We start from the raw sequence: 26,390 nt of genomic DNA, 5'->3' as shown, positions 1-26,390 counted from the left end.
CCACACCACTGCTGCCCGTGTACCCCTGGAACCAATTTAAAATTGCCTACAGCCAGCCCAATTTTTTTGTTTTAGGCCTTCGATGCCTGTCTGCGGTCCATTCTTTCAACTACTACTACACTGACCAGGGCACTGCTGCCCGTGTACCCCTGGAACCAATTTAAAATTGCCTACAGCCATGTGTTATTATTTTAGGCCTTCGATGCCTGTCTGCGGTCACTCCTTCCACTAGGCCTCCACTGACCACACCACTGCTGCCCATGTACCCCTGGAACCAATTTAAAATTGCCTACAGCCATGTGTTATTATTTTAGGCCTTCGATGCCTGTCTGCGGTCACTCCTTCCACTAGGCCTCCACTGACCACACCACTGCTGCCCGTGTACCCCTGGAACCAATTTAAAATTGCCTACAGCCATGTGTTATTATTTTAGGCCTTCGATGCCTGTCTGCGGTCACTCCTTCCACTAGGCCTCCACTGACCACACCACTGCTGCCCGTGTACCCCTGTAACCAATTTAGAATTGCCTACAGCCATGTGTTATTATTTTAGGCCTTCGATGCCTGTCTGCGGTCACTCCTTCCACTAGGCCTCCACTGACCACACCACTGCTGCCCGTGTACCCCTGGAACCAATTTAAAATTGCCTACAGCCATGTGTTATTATTTTAGGCCTTCGATGCCTGTCTGCGGTCACTCCTTCCACTAGGCCTCCACTGACCACACCACTGCTGCCCGTGTACCCCTGGAACCAATTTAAAATTGCCTACAGCCATGTGTTATTATTTTAGGCCTTCGATGCCTGTCTGCGGTCACTCCTTCCACTAGGCCTCCACTGACCACACCACTGCTGCCCGTGTACCCCTGGAACCAACATCAGAAAATATAAAAATAAGTATTTTGCTTATAAAAAAGAAAATACTGGAGAGATATCAAATGCAGACATTTTAACATTAAAAACAAACACATACAACAAAAATCTGGTACAGTACTAAAAATGGCCACCAGCTACAATAACTTTCTCCTGCAAGTAGTTAACTGAAAGGTTTTTTCAATTTTAAACACAGATATGGCATCCACCGAGTGTTGTCCTGTCGCGTCTTCTTTATATTATTGCCAAGAAGATGCAAAACAATGAAAATAATAAAATCATTATTTACCAAAAAAATAGAGTAAGTCAAAACCACATTGCAAATAAACATTCATTACAAATAAAGAAGCAGGGCGCGTCCGAGGGTGAGTATATACCTAATAAGAATATAATCACCCTCGGACGCGCCCTGCTTCTTTCCGACAGCCTTCCTTCCTAAGAATCAGCCCTTCCGTGGTGTAGAGAGAGGGTTTGTTACACTCCAAGGTGTTCCCCAGGTTGCCTTTCCTGAGCTTCGATCTTCCGGCTCTCGTTTAGTAGTTGTTGGAAACTACGCTGCATTAGGCCTACAAATTGGGTATGGGGTGTAGAGAGATGGTGTGTTCCACTCCAAGGTGTTCCCCAGGTTGCCTTTCCTGAGCTTCGATCTTCCGGCTCTCGTTTAGTAGTTGTTGGAAACTACGCTGCATTAGGCCTACAAATTGGGTATGGGGTGTAGAGAGATGGTGTGTTCCACTGTAGAGAGATGGTGTGTTCCACTCCAAGGTGTTCCCCAGGTTTCCTCGCCAATGCTTCGATCATCATGCTCTCGTTTAGTAGTTGTTGGAAACTACGCTGCATTAGGCCTACAAATTGGGTATGGGGTGTAGAGAGATGGTGTGTTCCACTCCAAGGTGTTCCCCAGGTTTCCTCGCCAATGCTTCGATCTTCATGCTCTCGTTTAGTAGTTGTTGGAAACTACACTGCATTAGGCCTACAAATTGGGTATGGGGTGTAGAGAGATGGTGTGTTCCACTCCAAGGTGTTCTCCAGGTTGCCTTTCCTGAGCTTCGATCTTCCGGCTCTCGTTTAGTAGTTCTTGGAAACTACACTGCATTAGGCCTACAAATTGGGTATGGGGTGTAGAGAGATGGTGTGTTCCACTCCAAGGTGTTCTCCAGGTTGCCTTTCCTGAACTTCTATCTTCAGGCTCTCATTAAATTGTGGTTAAACGGAACAACTGCATTTGGCGTACTAGTTGGTTTGGGGCCTACTATCGGTGTCTGCCACTCCTTGCTGTTCTCCTCCACTGAACAAAGCTGTGCCGCCTGTTTACTACGGTTGCCAATTTTGAACTGCATTTCGACTACTTACTGATTTGGGCCTACTCTCTGTGTCAGCCTCTCATTCCAGTTGTCCTCCACTGCAATGCCCCCTGGTTATTCCTGTGTTACCAATTTTGAACTGCATTTAGCCAACTTTATTCTTTGGGCCTATATCTGTGTTTCCTCCTCATCCTGCCCATTGCCCAGCCAGTGATAGATGAGTCTGCTGGTACATTGACCCATAACGCAACATTCCCCGTGCACGCTACACAACAACATTGTGACCCTGCTGAAAGTCAGGTTGCTCTTCCCGCATACCATACCACCTTACACGGGGACAAAGAGGAAGGTGCAGATGAAAGTGCAGGTTCCTTCATCAGGTGGGGGGGAGGAATACTAGTTGGCGACGTCACTGGCACAGGGCCTCTCATAGTACGCAAAAGTGTTGCTGCCGGTGGGAGGCGCCCCCGCCGTGCAAACACACCGCTGTACTTTGAGGGGCCCTGTGCCAGTGCCAATGCCAACGAGTGGGCCCCCCCTGCTTGCTCAGGTTCACAGCACTTGCAAAGTTGAAATACTTACCTCTCCCTGCTCCACTGCCGTGACGTGGTCCAGATTTCCTGGGCCCACTAATTACTTGAACCAGCCCTACCCACCACAACTTTAGCCAAATGACCCCCAATTTCAAATGCCTTCCAATTATTATAAGGTAAATTACGCTTGACAAGCTTCATTAAGAAGAATGGATGGTTTTGACATTAAAATGGGCACTCTAGGTGTTTTCCTGGCCCCCACTCACTGCCGACTATGCTGCCCCATTGACTTGCATTGGGTTTCGTGTTTCGGTCGATCCCGACTTTACGTCATAATCGGCCGATTTCACTCGACCCGACTTTTGAGATAGTCGGGTTTCGCGAAACCCGGCTCGACTCTAAAAAGGTCAAGGTCGCTCAACTCTAGTTTTTGCTGCAGAGAAAAGCTCTGCCAAAAAATGCCATGAACATACCTTTTTGAACTTCTGGGACAAGCAGTGGGGTTAGACAAGCTGGCATGGATCAGCTGCACCTAACTCTAATCTGCGGTGTCTGAGGCTGCAAGTGGGTTATGGCACAGCAGTGACACCAGTCACAAAGTCCAAGCCCTCGCTGCTACTGTATCTCTGAGGTGCTGGTATATAATGTCCATTGAAATGCTGTTTCTGAGAGACTCTCTTCTTCTTCTCTTCAGTAGGAAGAACTGGAGCTCATCCTGGACGGTGCTGGAAGGAGGAATATTAACATTTTTCAAAGATGCAAAAAACCTTTCTTCCAACAGTCTGGTGAGGTCTTTAATATGGAGGGGTGATGTGGATTATGTGGGTAAAATATGGGTTTTAAGGTTGCAATGCCGATTATTGCTTTTGATTGGGATTTTATAGTGTATTTATATTAACATTTGGTTATGAGGGGAGAGATTCTAGAAAGGTGGTATGGAGGATTAGGGTTATCTAGAGGTTGTGAGTTATAGAGAATGCTGTAGATTGAGATTCTATTGAGAAATATGGACTATGGAGAGTTTATAATATATAGAGGAGGCAGATTATCCTGAGGAACATTTCTCTGGCTTGTATATAGTTTGCGAAACCTGGACGATAAAACCACAAAGAAGAAGAATAGACGTCTGCAAAATGTGGTGCTGGAGAAGGATGTTATCAATACCATGGATGGCAAAGAACAAAAATCTATTTTGGAACAAATCAAGCCTAATATGTCACTTAAAGCAAAGATCACCAAGCTACAACTTATTTAATTTGGACACATCATATGAAGAGAGCAATCACTGGAGAAGGACATCACGGTGGGAAGAATAGAAGGAACAAGGCGAAAGAGAAGACCAGCAACCTGATGGCTTGATACTATCACAATAATGGCGGAGAGGATCCTGGTCTATCTAGGCTTGTGCAAGATTGATCTTCCTACAGAGTGTTCATCAAGTCACTGTGGCTCAAGATTGAGACGAAAGCCGTTTAAAAAAAGAAAAAAAAAATTACACCTATACTATGTACATAGTAAAATATAGAATATTTGGGTCCGATATACAGAAAAGATATTTATTGTCCAGGGAGTGATATGTTACCTGGAGTGCATATAATATAGGAGGATGTAAACAATGGGGGCAATGTTCTTGGTTCATTATACAAGTACAGCATATTCTTCATGCAGTATAGCAGTAGGAGCCCCCCATGTTAATCCTGGCGTTTGCACCCTCACATATCATGACTTTTTTAAATGTCTCTCCCGTTTTCTTGCATTTCAGAAGCAATCTCAGCTCATTGTCCCAGAGCACACGGTCAGGTTACTGGGGGCGTCACTCAGCTGGGCCAACAAGGACAAGTCTAGTAAAAAGCACGTCATAGAAGTGAGTGCCACACACATATGTATTATGCACCCAGGATATCCCCCATCACCTGTGTCCTGTATTATTTGCCCCTTTGCAGCAGCTGCCGGACACTGACAGTCTAATAGTCTAGTTTATTGTCCATTACTACCATTCTGTATTGTCATTATTCCACCCAGTAACTAATTGTGACCTCCAGACCTTCTCATGTATCCATATTCAAAATCTTATTTATTTGTTCTGTGTATAATCTTTTTTTTTTCTCTTTATCAATGTATCCACATTGCTCTGTAAGATGTGTTTTTCCAGTCCATACTGCCCCCAGTGGCTACTGCTGGTTATTGTGCTGCAGCCTTAATAAGTTTTGTGTTGGACTGGTCTTTAAACTAATGTGGTTGTTCTGACTTTTCTCCAGCTGAGAACGCGAGATGCATGCGAGTATCTGATTCACCACGACTCTGAGGCCATCACCAAAGATTGGTTTACATCAATAAGCAAAAGTATTGGCAAGAACGTGAACATAGTAAGTGTTTGGCCCTGACGCTGCCTCCTCGTGACTGACAGCAGCCTTGTCTGATTACCAAAGCCTTAAAGGGGTTTTCTCACGAACAAAAGTTCATTTTAATCAATAGATCTTGGAATAATAATAATTTCCACAACTGGATGGGTTTAAATAAAATGTTCCTGTGCCGAGATAATCTTATAAATGTGCCCCTGCTGTGTACTGTGTAATGGCTGTGTCCAATTGTGGAAATTATTATTATTCCAACAACTATTGATTAAAATAAAAGGAGTTTTCCCACAAACAAAAGTTGTCTGATAATAAACCTGCGTGTCGGATGTACAGTATATAGTTGTATAGGTTGAAAAACACAGGTACATCAAGTTCAGCTTTTCTACGTTCTCTATCTGTACATTATTTATAACTCACAATATTCTTTATTGTGAGAAAAACATTCAGCCCTTTTTTAAATTTTGATATAATATCTACTACTTCTTGCAGTTGGGCATTCCACAGTCTGACTATGCTGAATGAAAAGAACTCTTTCCTATTTAGCTGCCGGAATCGTCTTTTTTCCACCCGTAATGCGTGCCCCCTGGTCCTTAGTATGGTCTTTCGAAGAAATCTGTCATTTGTATTGACCACACATGTATTTATACGTATACAGTGGCTTGAGAAAGTATTCAACCCCCTTGGCATTGTTCATGTTTTGCTACCTGACAACCTTTACTGCATTTTTTTTTTGTTTGTTTGCATCAGTTCATGTAAAGAACATGCCTATAACTGTGAACATTTGGCTTTTTTATTGTGAAAAACAACAAATAGGACAAAATATCTGAAAACTTCAGTGTGCATAACTAGTCACTTCCTTAAAGTCAGTACTTTGTAGATCCTCCTTTTGTGACAATTACAGCTGCAAGTCACTTTGGATAAGTCTCTATGAGCTTTCCACATCTTGCCACTGGGATTTTTGACCATTCCTCAAGGCGAAACTGCTCCAGCTCCTTCAAGTTAGATGGTTTCCTCTGGTGAACAGCAATCCTAAAGTCTGACCACAGATTCTCAATTGGATTAAGGTCTGGACTTTGACTAGTCCATTCCAAGTGAACCTCTGTCCCAGTCTCAAATTACTGACAGACTGAAACCCTCCAGCATCTTCCCCTTTTATTCAGTCACCACTCTGGTCCCACGGTGTGTTCTTGCAACCTCAACTTTTGACTTTCTGAAAGTCGAACATTACGGATCAAGTTCTCAATCCAAGTCTGAGAGTCAGAACAAGGCTCTCATAGAGTACTGACCTCCGGCTTGCTCCATGAAACACTGGCGCATCCGGGAAGTCACCAATTGCCGGAGACAGATGGGAACAGCGGCCATAGAAGGGGAAGACAGCTGCTGGTGAGCACAATACTCTGGTCAAAGACCTTTAGATTAGAAACACCACTCCAATGCTGAAGAGGTGCATTATGTTGGATTTAACGAACATACACATACCGCATCCCTTTTTTTTAAAAAAATTCATTTCTGAATGTAGTCCAGCCAGGTTTCCAGAATGCCCACAAAATTAGAATCTGTGACTGACCTAAGTTTCCAATTCATTCATTTTATTTGCAAGACTTCTTGCATTCTCCAGCAGTCATTTAATACTATTGGTGCGTTTGTTACTCCTACCCACCTCCCTACTTTTCCTGTCTGTCCCAGCACCCTAAATCCTCATTGACCCCTACTGTTTCCTAGTGTGTACAGAATATGGTATAGACTGAAAGGACAATCGCACCCAACCTCCCTCCCTCCCGCCAGATCCTAGCTTAACCACTTCATGACCTTGGATGTATTCGTACGTCCAGGTGATTGCCGCCAGGTGTTCGGTTGACACCCGACACTCACTACCAGAAGAGGTGCCTGCACTGCTCCCGGCAGTTTAACTCTCTCTAAATGCTGCAATCAATATCGATCGCCACATTTAGAAAGCAGGCAGAGGGAGTGGGCTCCCTCTGCCTTCCAGTCGACACACCCCTCAACATCATCACGAAGGGCTGATCGTAGCCATGGAGACCCATTGTCGTCATGACGACACTTGGGTAACCAGGGCTAGCAAGTTAGTTGGATCATGCATGATCTAACTAACTTGTTTCATTGCAGCACTGACAGCTCATAAAGCATAGCTCTGCTTTATAACTGCGATCAGAGTGCTGAAAATAAAAGTCCCATTGTAGGACTAAGTAAAATTAAAAAAAAAAATAGAATTAAAAAAAAAAAAAAAAAATGGAAGAAAAATTAAATGGAAAAAAAAGTACACATTTGGTATTGCCGTGTATGGGAACAACTCGACCTATAAAACTAGTCCCGCTAGTTAACCCCTTCAGTGAAAACCGTAAAAACTATGCTTTTTTCATCATACCGAAAAAAACAAAAAGTGAAATAAAATGCAATCAAAAACACGAATGAAAACAAGAATGGTGTCCCTGACCACATCTTGTTTCGCAAAAAACAAGCCACCATACCGCTCAATCAGCAGAAAAATAAACTTATAACTCTCAGGATACAGCAATGTAAAAATCTTTTTTTTTCTGTAGTTTTTATTGTGTAAAAGCACCAAAACATAAAAAAGTATAAATATGGTATCTCTGTAATCGTACTGACCCAAAGAATAAAGCTGCCTTATCAATTTTCACATGCAGAACAGCATATGCCCCCCCCCCCCAAAAAAAAAAAAAAATCCCGAATTGCTCTTTTTTGTTCATGACTGTCACCCAAATATCAGAACGGAAAGTGTTCCATAAACATTGTGCCTGAAAATGGTACCAATAAAAACGTCAAATCGTCTGCAAAAAAACAAGTCCTCACATGACTGTCCGCAGAAATATGGAAAAATTATTGGTCTCAAAATATTGCAATGCAGAAACTAGTTTTTTTGCAGCAAAAAAGCATCTTTTAGTGATTGACAGCAGCCAAACATAAACAGCCAATATAAATCTGGTATCGTAACAACCCAACGAATAAAAGTATTATAATCAGTTATACCACACAAAGAATAGCGTAAAAAATAAAACCAATTCTTCATCTGCTGTTGATTTGTTCATTGTGCCTCCCAAGGATCGCAGTAAGGCCAGTTTCACACATCAGTGCCTCCGATACGTGTAGTGAGTTTTCTCACGTACTGGAGACACTGACACGTAGACCCATTCAAATGAATGGGTCTATGCAGATGTCAGCATGTTTTCAAGGAGCGTGTCCGTGTACATAACGGTCTGTTTTTGTGCAGCTGCACGGATCACACGGACCCATACAAGTCAATGGGTCCGTGTAAACACGTACCGCACATGGATGCTGTCCGTGTGCTTTTATAAAGTCATAGGGTTAAAATTGAAACAAGTTGTTTCAATACAAGGACAGCACATGGATGCAACACGGATGGTACGCACGGACACATGGATGCCACACGGATGAGACAAACGGAGACTGGTATCTCCGGTACTGGAAATATCAGGACATGTGAAACTGGCCTAAGGGTCGGCACACACTTAACCAGCGCTCTACGCTGAGCACTTACACCAGGTTTTCGTGTAAATCTCTGAAATACGTGGTTCAGGCAGAACACCCGGTGGAAGATTCCCTATAATGAGACAGATGGAGGCTCTGTGGACACCATCTGACCTGTGATCGGACGGTGTCCGTCTTTTTAGGCCTGCATAAAAGTGCTATCAGCCACAGTTTTGTGCACCTCTGGAAACAAGGATACCATTGAACAAAGGTCAGACAGATTCAAGAGTAACTGCTGCCTCATATTAGTGAATGGATCCCTCATGGGTTTCCTTGCAATCACGTAATTCAGAGATTTAGATGGAAACCCCTTTTGTGAGCATTCAGCATAGAGTGCCGGATAAATGTGATCCCAAACTTTATGTAAAATGTTCCCAACAAAAGTTTCAACTAAATCTGCAAAAAAAGCAAGTCCCCACTCAGATCCGTAATCTGTTAATGGAAGTATAAGGGCTTCCATGTTACTGGTAGTACATAGGCTCTGGAAATACACTATGGATCTTCTTCCCCTTCAAAAGAAATCCAGCGAATTTTGCACTCCTACATCCAAATGCCCACAGTGTGTCTAAACCACATTTGGCATCCACATGTTTGGCATTTTTGCAGCAATGACAGCCTGCCTAATTTTTTTTTCACAGCTCAATGTTATTTACTTCTGTGAAGCACCTTGGAGGTTCAAGGTGCTCACCACACATCGATATGCATTCCTTGAGGGGTCTAGTTTCCAAAATAGGGTCACTTGTAGAGGGGTTTCCATTGTTAGGCACACCAGGGGCTCTCCAAATGCGACACTGCATCCACTAATGATTCCAACAAATTTTGCATAAAAAAAAGAAAAAAAAAGAAAACACCATTCCTTGCCTTCCGAGCCCTGCCATGTATTCAAACAGCACTTTTCCCCTGTATTGTGGGTATCGGCGAACTCTGCAGAAATTACACAACAAATTTGTATTGTGCATTTTTTTTCTTGCTACTCAAGTGAAAATGCAAAATGTGGGGCTAAAAACATTTTTGTGGGAATTTTATTTTCAAGGTGCTAACCACACATCTAGATAAATTACTTGTGGGATCCAGTTTCCAAACTGAGGTCACTTGTGGTGGGGTTTGCACTATTTAGGCTCCAAAATGCTATGTGGCATCCGTTCTGGATTCCAGCCAATTTTGCATTCAAAAAGTCAAGTAGTGCATCAGCATCAGCCCTGTTGTGTGCCCAAAAAGTAGTTTTCCCCCACAAATAGGGAATTGATGCGCTTGGGAGAAATTGCACAACAAGTTTTGCGGTCCATTTTCTCCTGTTACCCTTGTGGAAAAAAAATTGGGTCTAAAGTAAAATTTTCGTGAAAACGTTATGTTCATTTTTACCTACCACATTGCTTCAGTTCATGTGAAGCACCCGAACGGTTGTTATTTTGAATGTGTCTTTTACAGCACCTTAGAGGTGCAGTTCTTAGAATGGTGCAAATTTGGGGTATGTTCTGTCATATAAGCCCCTCAAAGTCACTTCAAATGTGATGTAGTCTTTTTTTTTTTTTTTTAAAGGTTTTGCAAATTTTCTTGGAAAAATGATAAATTGGTGGTCAACTTTTTACTCTTCCAATTTCTAACAAAAAATTGTTTCAAAAATTATGCTGATGTAAAGTTGACATGTGGTAAATGTCATTTATTAACTATTTGCGTGATGCCACTCTGTGGAAAAAAAAATCCAACATTTGGTGAAAAATTTGCAATTTTCAAGCTTACTTTTTATGCCCTTCCCTTAAACCAAACACAAGTCGAACAAATTTTACTACTTTCATGAAGCACAATGTCATCATGAAGCACAATATGTCATGAAAAAACAATCTTCCAATTAGTGGGATCCGTAGTGTTTGAGTTATTACCACATAAAGTGACACTGGTTGGAATTTTAAGTTTGGCCTGGTCATAAAGGTGAAAACTGGCTTGGGAGTTGTAGGGGTTAAAAGCTCCTCCATCCATGTGACCATTCCCCCCCCCCCCCCATCCAGCACAGCTGCATGCTCCCCATTAAGGTGCAGCCTGTCCCTACTGTAGAGCCTGTTACCGACAGAAGTCGGCCCGGTTCTCCATGAACCCAAACTTTATTTCCCAAAGCTCCCACTGTTTTTTTTAGTGACACTCTTGGCACCAACAGTATTTCTGAAAAACACCACCTAGTTCCCTATAATCCATTTTAAGGCCCTTCCACCTCCCCCTAACTTTGTCATTAGTACTGATGTGTACTAGGACTGCTGGGTTTTCCCCAGATCCACCCAGCAATCTATCTGATCCACAATATGCGGAACCCAGAGCACCCCGCAGACTGTAAGGTGGCCAGGGTGGTAGTCGTGGCAACGGGCTGTATGGTTCCCACAACCTGGCGCCCCACAGATAGAATACAGTGTCCCTTCTGCCGCATGTGCAGCGTGCGCGGCAGTACACTTACTGTACGTTCACTGTCAGAGTCCTCTCAAGTTCTGTCTCCGCGTTTCTGAGCTCCACAAAACATCAGAGACACAGTTCTTTTCCAACAGTTGAACTTTACTAAACAGCAGGGCATCCATCACACTTGCAGCACAGGTTTCACAAAGGGACATTTTCTGCGCTTTCCTTGCCATCCGGGCAGCTTCTATCCTTTCTGTCAGTTCTGTTTCTCTTCTTCCAGCAATTCCTGCCTTATCTCTAGACAATCTCTCTCTCATCCATGCCTTCAGTGTCACCAGCAAACTGCCATCCCCTCATCCGGTTCCAATAGGAAAAAGTGCCAGGAACGCCATCTCAGCTACTCCTGCCCCAGTCGTAGATCCCAGATTCTTCTTGGGACGGTCCATCCTAAGCTGGTGCCCGCCTGCATGATCCTCAGCCTGTGGCCCCTTCCTACCATAGCAGCTCTATCCCAGGGCCAGCCGACTGTCTGCTCTCACTGCTGCATGCACCTTGCCCTGGGCAAGGCTGCCCGGACTCTGCTGCCTATACAGGAAGTAACTCTCCTATATACCTATAGCTCTGCCCTGCTTTGTTCCAGCTCCTTCCTACTGACAACCCCTATGCTAACTGTACCTAACCAACACTTCTAATCTATTCTATTCCCTATCTCTATGATGCCCCCACTATTCTAATCCCCCTACGGTCCTATACTACTAAAGATTCTATCCTAGTTCTATACGGAACACATATTAGGCTACGTTCACATTAGCGTTGCGCCGCCGTGCGTCGGCGACGCAACGCGCGACGCACGCTAAAACGCACGCAAACGCGTGCAAAAACGCGCGCGTTTTGCGACGCGTGCGTCGTTTTCCGACGAAAATCGGACGCACAGAAAATGCTACATGTAGCGTTTCCTTGCGTCCGACGCTAGCGTCGGAAACGACGCACGTGGCGAAAAACGCCACCAAAACGACGCACGCGTCCCCTATGTTAAACATAGGGGCGCGTCGCCGCTGCGTCGCCGGCGCAACAGCGACGCACATTGGCGGAACGCCAATGTGAACGTAGCCTTACAGACATCCACTTTACAGTACATGGCACATACATATCACATTTACATTAATGAACCATGAGGTGCCGCACGTCATCATGTGAACAGTGTCCAAAGGAGAGGTGGAATGTGAGTGTCCCCACCACCTCATTACAAGATAACACACTGTTCGGCATTTACGGTCTTTGTGACAGATGACCCAGTCTGCATGCCTAATTAGTCACCTACCACTAACATCTGTCTGGCCTTTGCTGCACTCCTATTTCCCTCCTTCCTAAACCAGTCATTTTCCTTGTTGCTAGGAGCAACGTCCTGCTGTAGTAATCCTAGACTTGGGCCTACGTTCCTAATATCAGCCAAACAGGCATATTTGCTATGTTGTACCAGATCAGGACTAAGCTCCCTGGCAGTTTTCCCCTATCTTATCTTTTATCTGTCACAAAGCTACCCATTTCTAGGTCCTAATCTTCCCTACCTCCACCCTTTTATAGATCACTGGCCCCAGCCACTCGGTGAGCTCTAAACTCCTCTCCAGGTTTGCAATACTCCTGAGCATTGTAAGCTGCATAATTAAATCCATTATCCAGGCTTCCAAATATGGAACATACTAACATTGAGTCCAGAATATTCACCTTCAAAAGACTGCTCAAGCCATGCATATGGATCGCCCCCCAGTAAGGCAGTGGGGTACTCGGATCCGGGCCCTTTGGTTCTCAAGTGGGATGTCACAGTGGCTGACCCGGTCCGTGGCCCTAGGGGACATCCGTTAATAAATGGGGGAAAGGTCTTTAAAGGGATAGTGTTCGTGACGCCACCTGTGGTATTCGGTCAGGGTGACCGACGCTGCTTAGGGGTCCTCTGGGGTGATGATATGGCAGCTAGATGGTATACCTTCCCACAGGTGAAGTATGTCCCCAGGGCTTCCCAGAGTGTAGATGGTGGATGATGTAAGGTGCAGTGAATAATGAGGACACAAGGTTGTAGTCTCTTTACCTTTACTGAAGGCTTCAGCGTCCACAGTCCAGAGCACCGGATCACGGGGTGGGCAGAGTCCAGCCTGTCTGAATGCAAATCCAGAGTCCCCTTATCCAGGTGGAAATCAATAGCCTTCCTCTAGCGCCTGAGTGTTGTAGCCCCTCCCTGCTGAGCTTCTTGGTGAGGTCCTCACAACTGACGTTGGTGTTCTAGATGTTATGTCTCTTTCTCTCTGTCCCCCAGATGGTATGGATAGGACAAACCCATATGACTGATGGCCTGAGGCTTTTTACAGGGACCCTACGACGCCCCAGCCCCCAGAAGTTGCCACCGTGTCTCCTGGGTATAAGGTCGGGCAGCCAACGTGGAATTAACTGTCCTGCCAGTCTCTGAAGTAAAGGATAGAGATCCTTACTCCCTCGGTGTTCTGGCTACCGGCTTCTGCGCCTCAAAGGGAGGCAGCCTATTGCAGGGCAGAACTCCCCTCTGGATTCCTCTCCTTGTGCTATGACTGTTTCTCACTCTCAGCAACGCAATTCCCTTCATGTCCTTCCTTAGGATGCTGCCGCACGTGGGGCAGGCGCAGCTCCGTGGCCTTCTATCTAGGCCTCTGACAGGATCCCACCCCTGTCAGGGACCTCTCTGTCTGCAACTGTTTGATGTTCCTCCTTTCCCCTGTCTGCCTGACAGGTGCTGCCTGGGTCAAGCCCAGTCAGCTTCTGACTCGGTCAATCCCCAGTCAGCTTCTGCCTAACTTCCTATCCAAGCCACCAGTTTTGCCTAATTGTGAGGAGTGCCCTAATAGATAGGAGCATAGCTCCCCCTGGTGGACTGGAGTGTGAAGTGTGTTGTGTGGTTTGTCAATACCTGGTAAGGTGATCTCCTTTATTGCCTTCAGACGTAACATTACTCCCCCTGGTGGAAGAATGACATTACTGTAACGACCAGGACCCTGGGGCGCTGAACATACATCTCACAAGATGCACACCTAGTAACATTGTCCATGGATCACATATTTCGGTGCATTTACACATATGGGGGCAATGTCTGATTGATGTTCGAGATAGATATAAAATGAAGATGAGCAGTACAGTTAGTACCAGAAAAAAACAATGTGGAAACATAAAATAAAATAATCAAACCTTCGTTTCCTATGCATCACTCTTGCCAATGGCTCGGAGGAGTTTGAGGTCCCCTAATTTGGCAGGTCGTGTCCTTCACATCATTGATGCTCCCTCTAGATGCAATTATTATCATTACTATTAGGGTCTGGATAATTTTATTGTTCAGAACTTCTCGTGAATCTGTAACTTTTTTTTCTAGTCCTCAGATTACACCTCGGAGAACGAGACTGAGTCGCTGAGTGATTTTGGGTCAACTGAAAAGTTAGGCATTAAGGATGAGAAGAAGAATTCTGGTAAGAAAACCTTAGGTGGTGGACGGCGGTAAAAATGGTAGCTAGAGTTGAAGAAAAAGATTCACAGGATCCTGGTCCTGCAGCCACGTCTGTAGTGTGCGACCTCTGGACTAAAGCCCTGAATATTTAATTCTTACCTGCCAGAATCCTTGCCACTGCTTCTGCTTGGTAGGATGTCTCGCGTGCATTATACCACAATGATGATGTGCCAGGCCTACTAATCAAATGAGGGGCCGGGGGGGTGACCGGACTCTAGTCCAGCAATCGGATTACTGACGTGGCCTCTGGCCCAAGGTTTTGGGATTCCTTTTGCTCAACTTCAGTAGCATTATAGTGTATATTGCCTAAGCACTCTACACATAATTTAATTTCTGGATCTTCTACCAGCAAAAAGAAAGATGGCATGTAGATCAGCAGATTAAAGTAACATAAGGGTGGAAGCTTCTGTGATCGAATAACCAAAGATTTGCTTTTTGCTGTCAGTTACTCTTGTAGTAGCCACAGAAGCTAGCAGCTCTAGGATGCAGATTGCCATCCTTGCAGCTTTAGCATTGAGTGGATGCCAAGTATTGGGATCAGGGGACCTCCTTACCATGTGTTGTGTATCTACAGGTCAGAACTCGGACAGTGACCGCAATGTGAGGTCAAAACTGAGGAAGTTCCTACAGAGAAGACCAACATTACAGTCCCTCCGAGACAAAGGTTACATTCGCGGTAAGCAGAAATGTTCTTACAGCACACATGCCCTTCCCATGTGCCTGCCATGCACTGACATCTTCATTATTTCTCTACAGACCAAGTCTTTGGCTGCCACTTGCATCACCTGTGTGATCGGGAGAAGAGGGATGTGCCTGAGTTCGTCAGCCAGTCCATTGAGGTTGTGGAGAAAAGAGGTAAGTTCATGGTCCCCACCCCTTCTTGATGGTGGCTGACAGCTATCCCAATATGTCTGAAATCTAATCGTAAGGTTGAAGAACTTTGTGCTAAAGTGGTATTTAAAAGAGACTGTATCCCAGTATATAGACTGTGACAACTGAGACCACTCTGTTAAATTGCACGCCCGGGACAAGTGCACAGGCGGGGGAAATATCATTGTTTATTTTCTAGCGCCAATAATTCCAGAATACTGTACATACACAACTGGGGGTTTCAGTACATGCCATTATTTAGCAATGCAAAGCAGGGTATATCTAAACATGGCTCAGAGACACAAGTACAATGGGAGTAAAGATGGATACCTATTGAAAAATGATGGGCACCTACCCATTTTTTGGTGGGGTAGACTGTGATGGGCGGTGGCCTCCATGAGAACCATAATGGTAAATAATCACCAGCACAAGCCATTATTCATCTGGCGTGATACCACTGGAGGATTTGTGGTGGTCGCACAGTTCCCTAGTCTTCAGTAAAAGACTAGAACTTCTACATCACCAAGTGTGAGGGCAACCAACAAGTTATGTCCCTCATCTAGAGACTGTAACCATTATGCTCGAATCATCCCTCTATATAATGTCTGTAATGGTTAGCCACTTTTACTTCACAAGTTTCTGTTTCATCATTTTGGGATGTAGGTTTGGACATTGATGGCTTATACCGTATCAGCGGGAACCTAGCGGTCATTCAGAAGTTACGCTATAAGGTGGATCATGGTGAGTCTGTGTGTATATACGGGATCCAGTTACCCCTGAGGAAGTGATGATGGTGATGATACACGTGGGATGTGTGTGTGTATATGTATGTATATTATATTTACATACAGTGGCTTGCAAAAGTATTCACCCCCTTGGATTTTCACCCATTTTGTTACATTGCAACCTGTGTTTAAATATTTTTTGTAATCCGATTTGTGTGTGATGAATCAGCACTAAACAGTCTAAGTTGGTAAAATGAGAAAATATAGGCTAAATTTATAAGATCAAATAACTAAAAATTGGCGTGTGAATATCTATTCACCCCTTTTCACTAAGTGTCACATGGTCTATCAGTACATACTCACCTCTTCAGAGAGGCCGCAGAGGCAGCAACACCATTAAGAAAGAGGCACCACTAACCAAACAACACCGTGAAGACCAAGGAGATCTCCAAACAAGTCAGGGACAAAGTTGTGGAGAAGTATACGTCAGGGATATATATATATATATATATATATATATATATATATATATATATATATATATATATATATATATATATATATATATATATATATATTATATATATATATATATAGAGAGAGAGAGAGTTTTATGAGAGTTTTAGTGGGTGGCCACTCTTGGCAGGTTTGTTGTGGTACCATGTGCTTTCCATTTGATAATTGATTTGATGGTAGGAGTACCATCAAATCAATTATCAAATGGAAAGCACATGGTACCACAACAAACCTGCCAAGACTGGCCACCCACTAAAACTCTCAGCCCAGGCAGGGTGGGCGTTAATCAAAGAGGTAAATCAATAAACAGAAACCCACTGGTGTCAAACCAATACAACGCCTCATCACAAAAACACCATTTCCACAGTAAAACATGATGGTGGCAGCATCATTATGTGCGGATGTTTTTTGGCAGCAGGGACAGGGAAAATGGTCCGAGTCGTGGGGAAGATGGATGGTGTGAAATACAGTCGTATTCTTGAGCAAAACCTGTTTGTTTGTCAGTGATTTGAGACTGGGATGGAGGTTGACCTTCTAACAAGACAATGACCCAAAGTATACTGCTAAAGCAACACATCGAGTGGTTTAAGGGGAAATGTGTACATGTTTTGGAGTGGACTACTCAAGACCCAGACCTTAATCTAGTTGGGAATCTATGGTTAGACTTTAAGATTGCTGTTCATCAGAGGAAACCATCTAATTTGAAGGAGCTGGAGCAGTTTTGCACTGGGGAATGGACAAAACTCCCAGTGGAAAGCTCATAGAGACTTATCCAAAGCGCCTTGCAGCTGTAATTGTCGCAAAAGGAGGCTCTGCACAGTATTGACTTTAGGGGGTGAATAGTTATGCACACTGAAGTTGTCTGTTATTTTGTCTTATTGGTTGTTTGCATCACATTAAAAAGAAAACCAAAATTTCACAGTTGTAGGCGTGCAGCGCCCCAGAGATCTGGTCGTTGCAGTATGACACTCTGCCACTAAGGAGAGTGATGGTACGTCTGATGGCACTGAAGGAATTCTCCTGACTAGGTATCACCAGAACACATTACACTTCACACTCCGGCCACTAGGGGGAGCAAAAGGCTTTATTTATTGGGCCCCTCCTCACACTGGTAAAACTAGGGGTTGGATAGAAAGTTAGTCAGAAGCTGACTGGGTTGGATTCAGGCAACATCCCGTGGCAGGGGGTGTTGCAGGGAGAAGACACAGGGGGGGTCCCTGTCAGGCGTGGGAACCTGGCAGGTGCCTAGCGAACAGAGCAGAATGTAACGGAGCCGCGCCTGCACCTCCTTGCGGCGGTATCCTAAGAAAGAGACAAGAAGGGAAGGATATTGTGGAACAGTGTAAACGAGATCAAGCAAAAAGGAGAACCAGTAGGAGTCGTGCTGTGAGACCGAGGCAACATCCTACTGAGGCGCGTAGCCGGTGGCCAGAACACTGCGGGAGTAACTGACTTTAGGCCTTACTTCAAACTCCGCAGGACAGTTAATTATAGGTTGGCTGTCTACCTTAAATTTCCTAAGAAGACATAGGGGGCAACAGTGGGAGAGGGGCGTCTCTAGGGTCCCGGAAGACCTCCAGGCCTTCCCTTCATACAGGTGCGTCCTAGCTAAAACATACTGGGGGACGAGAAACTAGCAACATCTGGAACTAAAGAGAGAGAGAGCTGTAGAGAACGACGAACGAGAACAGCAGTTGTGAGGACTATTCCGAATTTTCAGCAGGGTAGGACTACAACACACAGGCGCTAGTGGTGGCCAACGATTTCCATCTGCGAGGGAAACTCTGGAAGTGCCCATCGGACCGGCCGGTCTCTGATAGCCCTGTTAAACGTGCTCTGGATTGAGGATACTGAAGTCTTCAGTAAAGAGGTAAAGAGACTGCAACCCTGTGTCCTCGTTATTGTCTGCACCTCACACCATCACCATCCACCTTACTGGGAAGCCCTGGGGACATACTTCACCTGTGGGAAGGTATACCATCCAGCTGCTATTCCATCACCCCAGCGGACCCCACAGCAGCGTCGGTCACCCTGACCGAACACCACAGGGGGCGTCACGAACCCCTGACAGACTGCACCACCTTTATTGGACGCCCCTTAGCAGGGTCGCGGACCGGGTCTAGCCCCCGTGACAGCTTCAGAACCGAACCAGAGAGGCCCGGTACGAGAACTCGTGGCCCTGTGTCTGGGGGCGCTCCAGGCGCTTGTCCTTTACATGAACTGATACAAACCCTCAATAAAACTAGTGAAATTTCAGGTTGCGAGGTAGCAAAAGATGAAAAATGCCAAGGTGGGTGAGTGCACAAAGCCACTTTGTATATATACACACACCATTGTATATGTGTGTATATAATTATATTATTAAACACATCGAATATATGAGCAGACATCAAGGGGACAATCTGCAAAGATTGTATACTCTAGGTTTACATTCTAATATATATTATACATATTTTAGAACTCAAATAAAAATAAATGGAATAAAAATAAAAGTAAAGGATGAAGAACAAGCGGAGACCCCCAACAATGTATACTCTACATGACCCTCTATCAGAAGTCTCTCTCATTTTACAGGTGAAAACTTTAGCTTAGATGATGGTCGATGGGAGGATGTCCACGTGATCACTGGAGCACTGAAGCTGTTTTTCCGGGAGCTCCCGGAACCACTATTCCCTTTTAGTCATTATCAGCAGTTTGTTGAAGCGATAAGTAAGTCCTTGTCCCACTTGGCGTCTGGGAGGGAGAGGGAATCTCAACAATGTGTGGGTTTTCTATGTCACTTGGATCTCCTACATGGTTCTTACAAAGCTTTGGCCTAGCCCCAACACTTTATACAGACTTATGTGATGTATTCGCTTGATCTGAGGTCTTTATGGCCCATGTATAACCAGGGTACGGCTGTCTCTTTAGCTTGGCCCCTTCACTACTTTCTTATAGTCTTCCCTCAGCAAACTCCTTTTTTAACTTGACTTCTCCTTCTGTGCTAGAAATAAGTGATCAGAACCAGAAGATCCGACGTCTAAAGGACCTGGTCCTATCGCTGCCGCTGCCCAACCTGGAGACCATGAGGCTGCTGTTCAGGCATCTGTGCAGGTCAGTGGATAGAAAATGTGAACATAGAGGTTTAAGTCCCTCTACTTTTTTTTTCTGTTAGGGTATTTATCTTTTTTTTTTTCACCAAATTCATCAAAATCTAACAGCTGGTTCATGAAGTTTGTGTAAAGTAAAAAATGGTCTGTTTTATTTTAGTTTTTTAACCTTTTATTGCAATTTTTTATTACATACATACAATGATGCCAGGTAGGACTGGAGTACTTTTCTACAGATATTAATCTTTTGTGAATTTTAGGAAACATCTGGCAATCATAAACCCTGTCCACAATAGCAAAATAATAATAAAAAAACGAAAAAAAAAAAAAAGGTGCACATTAAAAGAGGAAATAGGCACAAATGAAAAGCTGGTGACAGACAACAAAAAATTGACGAAAAAGTTCAAATGCACTAATGAATTGGTCGCAATTTCAGATACCTCCAACTGAGCAATGTACAAACGGGTCGCCCAGGGTTTCAGAACCTTCATCAATAAGACAAAATGAGGAGCAGATATAAAATACGTCTTTCTGTAGGATCATGCATTACGTGGATGACCCATTCATTTTCACCCCTTTTCCATGTAGAACAAAATAATAGTACATCCTATGTCGGATTCGGGTGTACCCAGGGGGCTCTGGAGCGAAGTCTGAATTTCACAGGAGATACCGGCTGTATTATACAGCTGTAATCCGCCTGTAACACTATTGACTAGAGTGAACTGTTTAATCATTTAAGTGCTGCTGTCAGTCCCTGTTGCCGGTGTGCACATGCCCTGGCTACTTTGCCCATCTGTGAAGGGTGCTGACAGACGTCCAGGCCACCAGGCCCCTGCTGAAGGTTTCCCTCGCTGCCGTCTATGTTGTCTTATGAGGCCAAGCTTTTGGTTAGACTTCATAGGAGAATTGAAATATTCAAAACAAACTATTCAAATCCCTGAAGTAAAAAATAGTTTTGTAAAAAATTTTTTTTCTTCAGTTAAATTTTTTTTTTTTAAATAAATAAACACTGCACCTCCCATTAAAAATGCAATAGAAAATGATCAAATGTTCATGTGTACCCCGAAATATTGTTAAAAACTTCAGCTTACCATAGAAAAAAGACTTCATACACCTCCAATGACAGAAGAAAAAAGTTGGTTTGTGTTGCCATGAGACCCATAGCTTTAAAAAAAAAAAAAAAAAAAAAAAAAAACAACTATACATGTTTGGTATTACCCTAATGATACTAACCTGGAAAATCATATGCTCAAATAATTTTAACCTCACAATAAACAGGGAATGCAAAATTTTTCTTTCGCTGCCCTTTGAATTTTTTTCCCCACTCTCTCCTATATTATCTAGTGTCAAATGATGTCATTCGAAACTACAACTCGTTCCTTATAACACAAGTCCTGATGGCTATGTCGACAGAACAATTAAAAAAAATAAAGTTCTAGCTTTTTGAAGTAGCGAATGGAAAAAAAAATGAACTGGGTTAATATGTAATGTTTTTCTGCCCCTGTGGAGGTGCTACAGTAGAACTGAACACTTGCTACCGGTGTCCACCTACAAATTAGTAGATCGCTGGGGGACCCCAGCAGCAGGGTACATTTTTGTTAAAAGCATATTCTCGTATCATTCATGATGATGATTATTATTGTTACTAGATGGTGGCCCGATTCTAACGCATCGGGTATTCTAGAATATGTATGCGTAGTGTATAGCGCAGCCCACGCAGTACATTGCGCAGCCCACGCAGTACATTGCGCAGCCCACGCAGTACATTGCGCAGCCCACGCAGTACATTGCGCAGCCCACGCAGTACATTGCGCAGCCCACGCAGTACATTGCGCAGCCCACGCAGTACATTGCGCAGCCCACGCAGTACATTGCGCAGCCCACGCAGTACATTGCGCAGCCCACGCAGTACATTGCACAGCCCACGCAGTACATTGCGCAGCCCACGCAGTACATTGCGCAGCCCACGCAGTACATTGCGCAGCCCACATAGTATATTGCGCAGCTCACGTTGTATATTGCGCAGCTCACGTTGTATATTGCGCAGCTCACGTTGTATATTGTGCAGCCCACGCAGTCTATAGCAATGTGGGCACCATATCCCTGTTAAAAAAAAAAAAAAAATAGTTATGTACTCACCCTCCGGTGGCCCCCCGAATCGAAGCTCCTCGTGCGCTCCTGTCTGAAGAGTGCATTGCGGTCTTGCGAGACCGCACTTCATCATCTCGCGAGACCGCAATTCATGGAGCAGTCACCGGGGCGTCGCGAGGAACATGAGTAACCTCTTCGATCCGGGGGGCCACCGGAGGGTGAGTATATAACTATTTTTTTTTTTTATTATTTTGGGCAGCCACGCAGTATATTGCCCAGCCACGTAGTATATTGCCCAGCCACGTAGTATATTGCCCAGCCACGTAGTATATTGCCCAGCCATGTAGTATATTGCCCAGCCACGTAGTATATTGCCCAGCCACGTAGTATATTGCCCAGCCACGTAGTATATTGCCCAGCCACGTAGTATATTGCCCAGCCACGTAGTATATTGCCCAGCCACGTAGTATACAGCACAGAGCCACGTAGTATATTGCCCAACCTCGTAGTATATTGCCCAGTCACGTAGTATATTGCCCAGCTACGTAGTATATTGCCCAGCTACGTAGTATATTGCCCAGCCAGGTTTGTCGCAGTTTAAAAAATAAACATATACTCACCTTTCCGAGGGCCCCTTGTAGTCCACGGCAGCTTCCGGTCCCAGGGTTGGTATGAGCACAGGACCTGTGATGACGTCGCGGTCACATGACCGTAACGTCATGGCAGGTCATTCTCGTGCAGGCGCGCAGGGCCTGTGATGACGTTGCGGTCACATGACCGTAACGTCATGGCAGGTCCTTCTCCCATACCATCTTTGCCACCGGAACCTGCAACGGAAGATGACGGCTGGCGCGAGCGACTACGGAGGGTGAGTATAGCAGGTTTTTTTTATTATTATTATTTTTAACATTACATTTTTTACTATTGATGCTGCATAGGCAGCGTCAATAGTAAAAAGTTGGGGACACACAGGGTTAATAGCGGCGGTAACGGAGTGCGTTACCCACGTATAACGCGGTCCGTTACCGCCGGCCTTAACCCTGTGTTAGCGGTGACCGGAGGGGAGTATGCGGGCGACAGGCACTGACTGCAGGGAGTAAGGAGCGGCCATTTTCTTCCGGACTGTGCCCGTCACTGATTGGTCGTGGCAGCCATGACAGGCAGCTGCCGAGACCAATCAGCGAATGAATAACCGTGACAGACAGACAGAAGGACAGACAGGCGGAAGTGACCCTTAGAGAATTATATAGTAGATTATTTATAAAGCACCATTGATTCCATGCTGCTGTACATGAGAAGGGGTTACATACAAATTACAGATGTCACTTACAGTAAGCAAACTTACAATTACAGACTGATACAGACATTGATGTTGGACTGGGTTAGCAAAAGCCCACCAGAAACATTGATTTCTGGAGCTCACTGTTCAGCTACATGCAAAAATAACCTGACCCTAGTACACAAATTAACTTTTGCTTTTATGTAACATGGACTTGGCTAGCTCGTTTAATGAATAATTAGAAAATACTTTTTTTCTGCAAGTTATGAATCAAGTGCACTACTCATTAGCACTCCTTCACAGGGGCCTACCGGAGGATTCTCCTGTTCTCCGCTGGGCCAGTCCGAGCCTGTTCATGATGTATCCAGACAAACATGCAACTTTACAAAACCCTGGCCCATGCCTGCGCTGCTGTATCTGAATAGGCAGCAGATCAGTAAAACTAATGTACTTTTTCTTTGGGATTTCAGTGTCATCGAACATAAAGACGAAAACCGGATGTCTGTCCAGAGTGTCGCCATTGTCTTTGGACCAACCCTCTTGAGGCCTGAGCTGGAGGGTAGTAACATCGCCATGAACATGGTCTGCCAAAACCAAATAGTAGAGCAGATCCTCATCCAGTACAAATTCATCTTCAGCAGCTGAGAGAACGACTGCCGACAGTGACATGAAGGCGCGGGTCGCCTGACAACGTCTCCATATTTAATGTATAGACTACACCTCATGTACATATTCTGAATCGGCTTCATGGCACAGGGTAACCTACCCAGCTACAGGACGAGGACTTCTTGCCGCTGTCTACTGTGTGAGCAGACGACGGAGACGTGCGTCTTATGCTCCGTGTATCTGCATAGAATAATGAGACTGATTGTAATATTACGGGGGCTCTCGGGAAGAAAATGACTGGATGTTACTGGCAGTAACGTTGGGGTCTAATGTTTTTGTATAGAGACGTCCACCTGTAAGCAACCTTGTTTTCCTCCTTCTCTCACTGGAGTCAGCCGCTTCTGCACCTCCTGTGTCTACACATCTAGGTGTGCACTGTTAGTGACCGCAACCGCAGTGTGTACCCAGCCTGTTAGATGTATTTGCTGTTGAGGTAGACACCCAAAAGTGTATACTGTCAGCTAAGTGCACAGTTGAAGGTTCTGTTCCCACCATATATGTCTGAGTAATATATGCTGGAGGCTGTGATGGATATCTAATATGAGTAACTGTGGACTTTTTGATGGCGATCCACGGGCTGATATATGCTGGCCAATCCACAAGATGCATGATTTCAACTGTATATTTTTCTCTGAAACAAACCAGTTTAAGAGGGAAAACATAGTTTAAAAGTCACTGGGACCACGAATGACTAGTCAGACAGGTGGGAAACTGGTGACTTCTTCTGCCCCCTGCCAATGACTAATGGATCTCTACCTCTATATTCATGCAGGAATGCCCCACCAGGGCAGCGGGTGGGGAGAAGCCATCAGGAATCTGCCTGTCTGAACAGTCTCCCATGTGACTTGGTCCCCTGCGGCCTTTAAACTGTGTTTATCTGACACGCTGCACTATTTCAGAGTTAAGCATATATTGATGAAATCATTTAACAAGTCTGATACATACAGTGCGGTCCATGGGCAGCTTGTATCAGCTTTCATTCCCCTGATGACATGCCCTGTTGGCGATCTGGTTTTAGGGGCTCACAAGCTTCATGTTATGCCACTACATGTTGTTGTCTATAGGTCACAAATGCCTTGTTAAATATCCATGTAACAGATCTGTCAACCACGGCATCCATTTAGTGGATCTGTCATTAAAATCTGTTCTAGCCTATTAACCCTGCTGTTCTGTTCGGTCTGGGGAGACCTATTTTGAACTTTGGTATTTTTTGGGGTGTTCAAGATGAGGTTCTGAAACTTGTGGTTGATTGACTTAAATGAGGATGGGTCGGTCGGCCACGGGTTTCAGAGCCGCATCTTGAATATTTTAAAGAATATTGAAGTTCAAAGTCGGTCATTTTTGACCAACAGAACAGCAGGGTTAAAAAGCCCCTTCTGAAAAGTTACTGATCAGTAATTAAATAAAAAAATAAAGTTTAGCCATTGCAAAGTTATGAAGCTTTGTAACACACTTTTTTGAACCCAATGTTGAAAGTTCATGCTCTTCAAGTAGCTGCTTTGAACTGCAGCTCTAGTAGGAATCCATACTCGGGCACAGTGTGTAAATAGTGTTTTGAGTATGGATTCTTGCTACAGCAGCAATTCAAAGCAGCTACCATGGCATTTTTACCATGGTGTTTGGGGAAAAATGTTACAAAGATTACCTGAAGAATAATTGGACATAAATAATTACTTTGTTTAAATGGATACCTCTGTTGGATTCATTATGGTCACGTCCATCACCCCTATACCTCCGAGTTAAGGAACAAAAGTATACATTTTAGCTTGCGATACTATTCCATGTTTTTTTGTTGATATTCTTACACACTGACTAGGCAAATGGCAAAAAGTACTTTCTATAGGCATTTCGACTGGCAATATAGTCCTATAGGCAGGAGTTTCCCCGGCTGTACATGCTAAATTTAAGGATAGGGTATCGCCAAAGTCTAAGAAATGCAGAGAATCGGCATGTGCCAGGTCTGTGAAGACATGCTGCCTCTGAACAAGTCTGTGCAGCCACATCACAAATGTATGGTGTCACTTTTTCTATCTTTGTCGATGTAAAAGGCGCTGAGCGCTGATCTGATCACATCCTTAAATACTCACTTGTTTTATCCCATTCATACAGTGTCTGGTTTGTTTTTCTTTGGTGTCAGGTGAATGTATAATGTGGCCCCTGACATACTGATCTTCTTTACTCTGCCCCCCACTTCTTTTTCCTGAAACTCCTTTCACCCTGTTCTTATTCTGCTCTCTTCTCCTCATACTGCTGATCCTTACTCTTCATCTAGCTCTGCTTTTATCATTACTCATCTCACATATTGCAGTTCTCCCGAGAGAGTTCTGCCGGCGCTGCAGGCTTCCTAATGGCCACCAGAGAGCGCTCTGCCGGCGCTGCAGGCTTCCTAATGGCCACCAGAGAGCGCTCCAGGTTTCCTAATGGCCACCAGAGAGCGCTCTGCCAGCGCTGCAGGTTTCCTAATGGCCACCAGAGAGCGCTCTGCCAGCGCTGCAGGTTTCCTAATGGCCACCAGAGAGCGCTCTGCCAGCACTGCAGGTTTCCTAATGGCCACCAGAGAGCGCTCTGCCAGCACTGCAGGTTTCCTAATGGCCACCAGAGAGCGCTCTGCCAGCGCTGCAGGCTTCCTAATGGCCACCAGAGAGCGCTCTGCCAGC

At 44.6% G+C, this 26,390-nt stretch overlaps 1 protein-coding gene across 9 annotated transcripts in view; it reads left to right on the top strand.

Annotated features, from left to right (window-relative positions):
• ARHGAP27 (Rho GTPase activating protein 27) overlaps nt 1-25,837 on the top strand; it is an 86,484-nt gene extending 60,647 nt beyond the window's left edge. For 5 of the 9 annotated variants that reach the window (XM_069750811.1, XM_069750806.1, XM_069750808.1 and 2 more), the window contains 10 exons: nt 3,402-3,492; nt 4,470-4,571; nt 4,966-5,073; nt 14,366-14,459; nt 15,072-15,173; nt 15,254-15,352; nt 16,031-16,108; nt 19,183-19,317; nt 19,596-19,701; nt 23,538-25,837. In XM_069750811.1, the coding sequence (XP_069606912.1) occupies nt 3,402-3,492; nt 4,470-4,571; nt 4,966-5,073; nt 14,366-14,459; nt 15,072-15,173; nt 15,254-15,352; nt 16,031-16,108; nt 19,183-19,317; nt 19,596-19,701; nt 23,538-23,712 (1,090 nt within the window). In that variant the 3' untranslated portion in view covers nt 23,713-25,837. The remainder of the gene's footprint in view (nt 1-3,401; nt 3,493-4,469; nt 4,572-4,965; nt 5,074-14,365; nt 14,460-15,071; nt 15,174-15,253; nt 15,353-16,030; nt 16,109-19,182; nt 19,318-19,595; nt 19,702-23,537) is intronic. The other 4 variants (XM_069750812.1, XM_069750810.1, XM_069750813.1 and 1 more) reach the window with 3 other exon arrangements.
• The last annotated feature ends 553 nt before the right edge of the window (nt 25,838-26,390 follow it).

The sequence above is a fragment of the Ranitomeya imitator genome, chromosome 2, assembly GCF_032444005.1.
Source record: "Ranitomeya imitator isolate aRanImi1 chromosome 2, aRanImi1.pri, whole genome shotgun sequence".
Lineage (NCBI taxonomy): Eukaryota > Metazoa > Chordata > Amphibia > Anura > Dendrobatidae > Ranitomeya > Ranitomeya imitator.
The sequence above is the reverse complement of the archived record's forward strand: the minus strand, read 5'-3'. Positions and strand labels throughout refer to the sequence as shown.